Here is a 10,681-nt window from a genome sequence, read left to right on the forward strand (position 1 = left end):
GTGAGAAATTCTTTTATTTTCAGATTATATATTTACCTAACTAAATCGAATGCAAATAGAAAATGTGACAGTTTGAGAAGTGTTAATAAAGGTTGCTGAGATTTTTCTTTTGCACCTCCTCCTCCTCCTCTTAGACACCACATCAGGAGCAGACACCAGGAACAATCCCAGCATAGGTGAAGGCAGTGTGGGGGGGATGACGGGCAGCCTGAGCGCCAGCGGCAGCCACATGGACCGCCTGGGAGCCGCCAGAGACAACCTGAGCGAGACGGCGTCCACCATGGCTCTGGCCGGGGCCAGCATCAGCGGCAGCCTCTCGGGCAGCGCCATGGTCAACTACCTGCACAGGTGCTAAAAGCGCTCGTTAGACGCATCTTTTTATCTGTTCTCCTCTAATGTGTCCCTGCCTCTCATGGTTGTCAGGATGGAGGTTCAGGCGGACGTGCAGAAGGAGCGCTGCAGCCTCAGCGGAGACTCTGCCACCGTCAGCCTGGGTACAATCAGTGATAACGCAAGCACCAAAGCCATGGCCGGCTCCATCCTGAGCGCCTACATGCCTCTGGACAGGTGAGCCTCGCTTTCATGTCCTTCTCTGACATCCATTCCATCTGATTACTGAATTCTGCCTTTTTTCCCCTCTTTCCAGAGAGGGAAACAGCATGGAGGTCCAGGTGGACATCGAATCCAAACCTGCCAAACGGCGGCACCACAGCGGCAGTAGCAGCGTAGAGGACAGCAGCAACGCCGGCCGCTGCAGCTGGACCAACCCCCCCGCCGGCTGTAGCTCCTCAGAAGGCAGAGGGAGCGCGGCTAAGTGGGCCAAAGAGGCATCCTGCTCCTCCTCTTCCAGCTCCGGGGGCAAAAAGAGCAAAGGCAAGCTGCGCAAGAAAGCAGGCGGAGGAACGAAGATCAACGAGTCGCGGGAAGACATGGACGCCCAGCTTTTAGAGCAGCGCAGCACCAACTCCTCCGAGTTCGACTCCCCGTCACTGAGCGGCAGCCTGCCCTCTGTGGCCGACTCGCATTCCAGCCACTTCTCAGAGTTCAGCTGCTCCGACCTGGAAAGCATGAAGACGTCTTGTAGCCATGGCTCCAGCGGCGGGGACTACCACCCTCGCTTCGCCACCGTCAGCCCCTTACCGGAGGTGGAGAACGACCGCCTGGAGCTGTGCCCCGCCTCTCTGGCTTCATCCCAGTCCCCAGCCTCCACCTCCTCCCCCCTGGGTAACGGCGCTCAGTTTTCTCGGCTCGGCTGCGTTAGAGACGATAACGTTAACCCCGCGTGTCCCAGCGAGCCGGACTCCTGCAGCAACACCGGAGAGCTTTTAAAGGAACAGAACAACAATCATCAGGAGGAGGAGGAGGAGGCGCCGCAGACCAAGAACTCCAGCATACAGACTGATATTTAATAAAGTCCATCCCTGAAGTGCTGCTCTCATACTTTATACACAACCTCCTTTAACCCAACAGCTGCTGCTGATGGTTTAACCTGCAGTTTGGGGTTTTTCATAGAAAGCAGCATTTGAGTAAATCTGATCTGTGGTTCTATCAGATGCTAGAAAAGGCTTCAATAGATCAGCGTTCTGAAAGTATTAACTTCTTACCTAAAGCTCCTCTCTGATTGGCTGCTGCGCGTCAATCAGGTGTTTAGGTTTTAGTGGGGACCAGGCAATATGTTGATTTCTTTTCTTTTATTTGGGATGTTCCCAATCCTCAGCACTAAAATAAACCTTAAACAAAGCTTTTTTTTTTTTTTTTCTTTGCTGGAGATTATGATCCGCTGCTTTTCCTCGTAGTTTGAGACGTTTAGTGCCAACATAACATGGGGCAGATCCCGCTCTGGGATATTAAGGCGAGCTGATTGTTTTTTGGAGGGGGCGGGGTCTCTGGAAGGCCTTGGTTGTAGGAGTTGATGCTAACCAGTGGGTTTAGAGGTGGTTTAGCTCAGCCTCACTGAGAGCTTTGAAATCTCGACTCACGGTGCCTTCAGGAAGCTGCTTGGGTTTGTCTCCTGGACTTCCAGGACAATGTTTTCCAGACGGCAGTCTGTCTGTCTGTGGCGCACACTGAAGACTTCTCAACAGCCTACCAAAGACGGCACTCAGGCTCTTGTTGGTTCTGTCTCAGCTGCCGGCAGTCACATGCATCCTGTTTTTCTTTTCCATTGCAGGGCTGAGTGAAGGCGTGACCCAGGGTCACACATCCAGCCTAATTGTTTTGTTTTTTTACATGTTCCACTGAAGCTAAGCAATTAGCTGAAGCTGCCCAGCAGCTCCAGGCACCTTCACTGATGCACAAACCTTCAGTCTGTCTCGCTGAACCCTCCTGGTCTGGATTCCAGTTTGTGTTGCCAAACGGTGCTGCTGAGCAGACATAAAGTATGTTTTATTTTAGTTTTTTCCAGAATTTTTGCTCAGCCTATTTCCTGAGCTGGTTCAGGTGAACCTCTACCAGCAGCGGTTCTGACCCAGCTCACTTGGTTCTGTGGATGAAGCCTAATTGCTGCAGTTCTCCCTTCATAAGATGGAAGATTTTTTTGTTGTTTGTTTCCTTCTTCCGTCATGGTTTTTAACCAAAAAAAAAAAACGTTTTGGTTGTAATTTGCACACTACTGCCAGATAAAACTGGTCATTAGTGCACCATGGGATAAAGGTGTTTGTATATTTGTTTGGGGGATTTGCTTTACTATATGCGTGTAAATGCATATCGACAAAAATAAAAAAATATATATATATCAAATGTCTGGTTTCTTATATTCAGTAAAAGAACACAACATGAAAGTGATTTTCTTTATTGAATAGGCCTCTGTATTCTGTACAGATAACTTTACTGAAACATACAATTTAAACTACAAACTAAAGGTTTTTATTGCCTCTTGCCCCCAGTTTGGGTCCCTGACTTTAACTCTGTACATTCATGAAGAACAAAACCTTTTTAACATTCAGGAAGCTCTCTGTTTAGGACAAAAACATTCTTATGAACAGGTTTAAATTAGAAAAGAATGGCTATTTGAATGTTGTCAGTAAAACATGTAAAATCTTGGATGCAAAGGTTGTTTAAAATTTGACTCAAGTGAAGAATTAAATTACTTGAATTAATATGATGCATTTGGACAAACTTTGGAGCTTCGATAAAGAGGAGAGTGCAGAACATTTACCCGGTGGATCGTCTTGACCCCCAGGCTGCACTTTAAGGACACGTCTCCCTAGAAGCAGGAATTCTTCATTTAACTTCTTATTGCATAGATGTTTAAGCAGAATGAAGCATTAATGTGTTTTTTAATGGTCTTTTGGTCTGTTACAGACAGAAATGGATATATTTAAACATCTTTTTTGGTCCTTTAGGTTATCTTCAATAGTTCAGTGACAAAAGGTCGTAGTTTCCTTAAGCAGCATGGGCACTGACGACCTCTAAACATGGCTGATTTACAACAGCCACACGTGTTACATGACTGATCTGAAGAGCTTCCCGGACCAAATAAACAGAAATCAGTTCTGGGAACAGGAGCTCCTCTTATGTAATCCCAGAGCAGTGGGAGAAAACGCTGGCCTGCTGTCGGCCGATCCCACGCTGCACTTTGGACCGTGTTTGATAATTTGCAAAGTAAAAACGATCCAGATGAACAATTAAAGTCAAATCGGTGCTGGTACATAAAATCTGCATAGCAAAAAACAACAGACACCCTCAGCTTTCACTCAGAATCAGTTCCTTGGTGCTTCTGTGGAAACATGGAGGCTGTTCTGAGCCTGATGATGCTTAGAGCCAGGATTGGAGATGCAGCAGAGGGTGAAGGGGGGGTCAGACGTATTTGTTGGCCAGATTGTGAACGTCACCCTGGGTGAACTCTGAGCTCTCCACAGCTGAGAGACGCTCAAAGAGCTGAGTCACGGAGCGACGCTCGTGGTCCTCCAGCTGCATGAAAACGACCTGCAGGCAGAAATTAGTTGTTCAGAACCAGAACCTCAGATTTACCGATATTTTATGTTCCCCTCCTTACCTGGAACCGGTCAGCGGTGTGCAGGCGCTCCAGATGCCGGTAAACCAAGTTAGGGTTTTTTCCCAGTAAATGCGAGTCAAGTGCCTTCATGATGAAGCCGATCGTATGTCCGTCCAGCTGGTTGCTAAGATACCGAGGGAGCAGTTCTGGTTCTATGGACGCCAGCAGCTCTGCGCAGGCGGCCGTGTTCCCACTGCAGCGTGCTGCGTTCAGGGACTGGCCGAACTCGTAGGAGCTGCCGGGTGTGAGGTTGATGCTGAGGTCGTCCTCTCTGTTTGGAACGTCGGGCGTCTCCTCGTCACCGTCTACCTGTGGCAGCAGAGGGGCGCTTTATCACGGTTTGTATGCATGAAAGAGAGACTTTAGATCCACCTCTAATAAAACAAAGACGTCGCCATGTTGACGTTCAAGAACAAAATCTACAGCTGGATATTTAGTGTTTAGTCATTTAATGTGCCTTTTCAAGCCTTTATTTCTATTGATTTTCTGCTTGCAGGCAAAGAAAAGACGTTTAAGGTTAGAATCAGTATGTAGTGAATTTTGTTCAATCATTTTTGCAAACAAAAATTTAATGTTTAAAATTGAAATAAATAAAAGAATAAAGGAAATCCAGAAAGAAAACTGAAAAACCTCTTAATCAAAAGTTATGTAATTAATCTTGATTTTTTTTTCCTCTGCATGGTTATTTATTATATTTTATTTATTCTTTTGTGTAGAATTAAATTTTTGTTTTTTTCCCAAATGTTTTACAGATCACATTCTCCTCACTTTAAGCCACATAGAAATAGTCACAATGATCAATAGAAATGCATCTGCAAAAAAAATTTAAAATGAAAAATTCTGAACCACCATTGGTTATTTATTTATAGCAAGTTATTCTCAAAACATTTTTTCTGGAAACCCTATTTTTTTCCATTCACAAAACATGTTCTTTGCTTAAACAACAATGGAAGAAATTGGCTCCATATATCAGATTACATAAACAAAGCTTTGGGTTTGAATAAAAATATTTTTAAAACTCAGGTAAAGGTTTTTATTTCAAAAGGTTCCTTTTGGACAAACATCACAGAAAGCTGTGGGATACAATCTCATCGTATTCTTAATGACACTACAGAGAACTGTGGGTGTACCTCTGTGATGGGGACAGCCTTCCTGGGTTTGTCGTTCACGCTGTTGGCCAGACTCTGTCTGAGCAGAACCGTGACCTCCTCCAGCTCCTTCTCAGCCTCCTGCACGTTGGGGTCCAGCCGTAACACCTCCTGGAGATCAGAGCTGCAGGCCAGGTAGTCCTGAAGGAGAACAGACGGCTGTTGAGTGGAGTCGTTCGATTTATGACAGGAGCGCTTTGTTTACATCTATGATTTCTATCTCTGCTTCTGTCTCCTTGAACCCCAGTCGGCCTCAGCAGATGGCCGCTCAGACTGAGTCTGGTTCTGCTGGAGGTTTCTGCCCTTTAAAAGGGAATTTTTCCTCTCTACTGTCGCTGCAAGCATGCTTAGTATGAGGGATTGCCTTTGAGTCAATGAGTCGATGCAATCAACTGGTTTTCCTTAGATAGAAAACTGAATCAATTTCACTGTATTATCTTATAAACAGTAAAGTGCCTTAAGATTAAATGTGTTGTGAATTGGCGCTATATAAATAAACTGTATTGAATTAAATTGAAATAAGTAAATTAAATATTTTTCATTTGATAGTTAATGCACGATTGAAACATATATAAATATGAATAATAAATATAACAATACCATTAAATATTTCCTTGTGAAGAGTGCCAGGAGATAATTGGTGTTGAGTTGCTATAAAAATAGAGCTGGACATGTTTTATTGTGTTGCATTTTATTTTATAAGGATGCATCTTTCATTCTAAACAGTTTAAGTGAAGTATTTAACCAAACTTGCACATTTCTGTGCCAAAGGTAATAAGCAATGTTTACCTAAACTAAACTTGGAATTATTAACTTTTTTCTTTTGAGTAACATATTAAGCTGGCGGCATGACTTTATTCCACTATTACCTTATCAAAGTACCTTTATTTGAGCACATTTATTTAGCATCCTTTTCACCTCTGCCTAGCACCAAGTACTGTGCAGGAATTGGCTGTTATATGTCAATGATTAGGGGCAAATCTAATGCTGCCCAGCCCCCCTTCTAACTCCGCCCCTTTTCCATCTCTGCTTCTGTCTCCTTGAAGAGTCAATGGGGATGCAATCAACTGCTTTTCCTTAGATAGAAAACTTTGAATCAATCTGACTGGATGGTCTGGTGAACTGTAAAGTGCCTTGAGGTGACGTGTTGTGAATTGGTGCTATAGAGATAAACGGAATTGAATCTGTTCACCTTGAGGCCTTTATTAGCCAGGGCTCGTCTGTAGAAGGCCTTCTTGTTGTCTCGCTCCAGCCCCAATGCGGCGTCACAGTCCTGCTTGGCCTCCGTGAACCTCTCCAGCTTTAGGTAGCACAGAGCTCTGGAATCAGACCCACAGAAACTCAGTTCCTGTCACCAGCAAATGTCTTCAAACCTCTTGAACTTTTTGTACTTATTTAAATCACAAAAGTTTCTGTATTTTATTTTTAACAGAATTTTCCGATTATAACTCTATGACCCTGCAGAGGAAAGACGTCCTACAGACGGACGCTGACAGCATGATGTGTTCAGGGAGTTATGGAATGTTCATTTTTTATCATAAATGAACAAATTTTTCCATTTTGGTCTCGTCTGACCAGAGCGCCTTGTTCCACACCCACAGATGTTCCCATTAGAACCATAGGTCTGAACCAAACAGGCCTCTTTCAGCTGCTTCTTGGATTAGCTCTGTTGTTGCTTTGCAGCTTCCACACCCTTTAAAGCTGATGATGATGAAGAACGGTGGGACGTTCAAAGAACCCAGCCCTGAATTTCCACCTGCTTTGCTTCCTCATCATTTTGGTGTTGAATTGCATAAGTTCTACCACAAATCTGAGCTCCTCAGAAAACTGATGCTGGACTGTTTTTTTTTTGTTTTTTTTGTGGTTATATTTAGAAATATCAAAATAAAGATCTTTTAAGTTTAAAACCATTCTTTCTTTTCAATCTACTTCCTAATTATATACGACTCTGTCTACTATGACACCCTAATAAAATACGGGGTATAAAAGGTCGGCGTAGAAACCTGAAGGGATCGATTTCCTCACAGTGGATTAAATCAATGTAAATCCCTTTATTGTCCCTCAATGGGGAAATTAACTCTCTGCATTTGACCCGTCCCCTTGGGGATCAGTGGGCTGCCATTGTGCGGCGCCCAGGGAGCAGTGTGAGGTTAAGGGTCTTTGCTCAGAGACCCAGGGTGCAGGTTGTGGGGATCAAACCCGGTACTTGTGCGCTGCTCTAACCCACTAGGCCAGGGGTCAACAACCCGCGGCTCTTTAGCGCCCCGCTTGCGGCTCCCTGAAGCTTGTCAAAAATGTATGGGAATAAATTTTTTTTCTTTGTTTATTTTAATATGGTAAGCAGGAGGTTAAACAAACATTCATTATGTTTTCCAATACTTTTTAAATTTGTATAATAAATAAATGTAAACAATAAATGAAAACTTTTCTTTCATTGATTCTTTCGACAGATTTTGTTTTGTGTTTTGGTCCATTATGGCTCTTTGAGCAGTTTGGGTTGCAGACCCCTGTTCTAGGCCAACACTCCCCCTTAAAAAAAGACTAAACAAATTCCACTTTTAATACTATGACAATTACAAAATCACTCTAGATCTTCCTAACTTATAAAATATAGCATTATTCGCTAACACTAGGGGTTCTTTCAGTCCTTAAGTTTCCCTTTCTCACCTATAGGTGGTGTAGATGTGGCGCCTTCATTAAGAATAAGCTTCATATTAGTTCTCAGGACTAATTCTGAGGCTCAGACCTCCAACAGCCCTAATTAATCTGTTTTTTGTTTGCTCATAACATTATTAAAGTCCAAATTCTCCAGTCAGAACTGTAGGTCACAGAGTAAAGGATTACTGCTGCAGATTTGGCAAAAATAAGACAGAACTATAGAAATATTTCAGAATATTTAAAGTTTAAAATTGGCGATTTAAAAAAAGAAAAAGAGGAAAAAACTTACATCTAATAATTTCTTGTCTCTAAACACATTTTCCAATAACTGCTTCCAAGCAGCTGCCTGGAGGTAAATGGATATTTATAATCTTTAGACAGAAAACACTATTTTCACAGCAGTTTGTGACATATGCAAACAGGATCACACAGCGGGACGTTTATTCCTCTGCTTATTCCCAGCAAACTGACATCTAGAGAAAAACGCAGCAGAATGAGAGTGAGATAAAGGAGGATGTCTCTAACCTGTTGGTGTAGATCGCACACTCCTTTGGCTTTAGTTTAAGGCATTCTGTGTACTTCCCCAGAGCCTCCTGGTACTGGCCCTTCTTCACAAATTCGTTCCCTTCTTGCTTCAGAGCTGAAAAGCGGATCTCTGCTCTCCTCTCTACAACACAAAAGGCAGAAGTGATTACTTAACATTGATTACTCACAGACAGAGCACTTCCATTTGCCTCCCCTTCAACGTTATAAATCCAACTGAAAGGACATTTTAATTGGCCTCCTTTTCACAGAATGCTGTGCTAGCTGGACACTCGGCGGAAGAGTTTAGTCAGCAGTCAGTCACAGGCGGAAGCACAGGCTAATCAATCAGCTGCAGAGATTCTTCAGGGAGGGAAAACTGTGCCGGCAGCTCTATTCTTTATTAAAGGTTATTATTAGCAGCTGAAGCAAAGCCTGGGGAATGATAAAAAGCATGGTCAGACCACACAGGTTGCACTTATTGTGAGTCGCAAACCTATGGAAATACCGCTACAACTTTTTCACATTTATTTTTTGTTACAGCTACTGATTTCAGTAAATATGTCTATCATCAGGATAGATGTTTCTCCCTGGCTCCTTGACTACACTGTGGCTCTACCTTTCTTATACCTCATCCAAAAAACTTAGGTTATCCTGAGCTATTTTTTGCATTTGTGCTGCTATAGGCTTAGACTGCTGGAAGACATAGGGACCCATTTTCATCATTCTGCTTCATTCTATTCCTTTCTCCCATTCTACAGTATTTATTAGTTTATGCTCTCTCCAGGGGCGGAGCTAGATGGGTGGCCAGGGGTGGCCATGGCCACCCTTAGCCAATCATTGGCCACCCCTGTGGCCACCCCTAGCATTTTTTTTCCTCTAATACAGACGGTGGCAGCAGTAATACTCTGAAGGGGAATTTTCAAACTTATTAAACATCTAAATGTTTCATATATTAATAATTACTTGACAACAGAAACACTGTTGTTAATCATGCACTCCAATATACTAACATTAAAGAAAATAGATACAGAATTCATGCTCTTTTCAGAACTAAATTTTAAATTATTTGGGGTAAAGATAAAATGATGTGCCTCTGCAAGTCATCTAGGAGTCCTCAGTGAAATCATAGATAAATAACTACTTTAATAATAACTTAAAAATTAATTAAATGTGGATATTAGTAGATTTAAATATCTTTTTTTGCTAAATGATTATTGATAAAAGTAGGTACTGACTGTAAAATATGTTCGCCCCAGCACTCAAACCTGAAAGAATTTTGCCCAATATACCATTTATTTACACAGCATAGATGTTTAAATATATGCGTCTATTTGTTAGCAAAGGCTGCAGGAAAGGCTTGTTTGTCTTTATTTAGATAATATGGATGTTGCGCTCGTTCCTGCTGAAATAGTGTAGATTGACCCTGAGGTTCTGGTGCCTTTCGGCCACCCCTCGATGTACATTGGTTATTGCCTGGCTATTAGGATTTTCTGGCTCTCTCTGCTTTTTCTCATAGTAGCTTTGCCTCGTCTGTTCATGTTTGGCTGTGACGCCATCCTGTAGAGAAATATCAGCTGTGGTGCTTCCATCAACACCTTTGTTTATAGATGCTGGAGATCGGCCTGTTTTCCAGTGTAGTCCTGTTTCTCTGACTGTGACTGGCTGGATGTGCTCTCTTCATCCTCTGACATGGGAGCTGGCTCAGAGCTCGTCTGCCTGGCTGTGTGTTTCCTGGACGGGGGCCTGTGGAGCTGGTTGAAAGTTACCTTATGTATCTATACTACTGTCTCCTTGAACCCCAGTCGGCCTCGGCAGATGGCCGCTCACACTGAGCCTGGTTCTACTAGAGTTTTTTTTTTCTGTTAAAAGGGAGTTTTTCCTCTCCACTGTCACTACAAGCATGCTTAGTGTGAGGGATCTCCTTTGAGTCAATGAGTCGATGCTATTAACTGGTTTTCCTTAGATAAAAAACTTTAACCCAATCTGACTGGATGATCTGGTGAACTGTAAAGTGCCTTGAGATGACGTGTGTTGTAAATATTTGCTATATAAATGAACAGAATTTTAAAATTTTGAATAATTGTGAAGGAAAAATCCATGAACCACTTCTGTACATTTTTACAAGGATCTGTTTGATTGTTGTTGCAACACGTTTTGTAAATCAAATAAAATAGTTTTGTGAATAAAAATAAAGATTAAAAATGTAATAATTTAATGAAAATGCAATTTACAAATTAAACCTTGAAAAACTTTTGAATTTCCCAAGGTTCTATGTTTACAAAATTTTTTCCTTTTTTTTCTCCATATTTTAGTTTTACGTTTTTTGATCTCTATATTTCAGGTTAAGTTTTAT

At 42.4% G+C, this 10,681-nt stretch overlaps 2 protein-coding genes across 2 annotated transcripts in view; one reads left to right on the forward strand and one right to left on the reverse strand.

The window, feature by feature from the left end:
* rnf19a (ring finger protein 19A, RBR E3 ubiquitin protein ligase) overlaps positions 1 to 1,409 on the forward strand; it is a 12,436-nt gene extending 11,027 nt beyond the window's left edge. The window contains exons 7-9 of the mRNA XM_015401600.1: positions 135 to 348; positions 424 to 567; positions 647 to 1,409. Of these exons, the coding sequence (XP_015257086.1) occupies positions 135 to 348; positions 424 to 567; positions 647 to 1,409 (1,121 nt within the window). The remainder of the gene's footprint in view (positions 1 to 134; positions 349 to 423; positions 568 to 646) is intronic.
* A 1,944-nt stretch (positions 1,410 to 3,353) lies between these two features.
* spag1 (sperm associated antigen 1) overlaps positions 3,354 to 10,681 on the reverse strand; it is a 27,637-nt gene continuing 20,309 nt past the window's right edge. Inside the window, exons 13-17 of the mRNA XM_015401596.1 lie at positions 8,329 to 8,470; positions 6,338 to 6,464; positions 5,128 to 5,286; positions 3,998 to 4,306; positions 3,354 to 3,927 (exon numbers count right to left, since the gene is read on the reverse strand). Of these exons, the coding sequence (XP_015257082.1) occupies positions 3,799 to 3,927; positions 3,998 to 4,306; positions 5,128 to 5,286; positions 6,338 to 6,464; positions 8,329 to 8,470 (866 nt within the window). The 3' untranslated portion in view covers positions 3,354 to 3,798. The remainder of the gene's footprint in view (positions 3,928 to 3,997; positions 4,307 to 5,127; positions 5,287 to 6,337; positions 6,465 to 8,328; positions 8,471 to 10,681) is intronic.

This window comes from Cyprinodon variegatus, unplaced genomic scaffold (genome assembly GCF_000732505.1).
Source record: "Cyprinodon variegatus isolate N-32 unplaced genomic scaffold, C_variegatus-1.0 Scaffold1236, whole genome shotgun sequence".
NCBI lineage: Eukaryota > Metazoa > Chordata > Actinopteri > Cyprinodontiformes > Cyprinodontidae > Cyprinodon > Cyprinodon variegatus.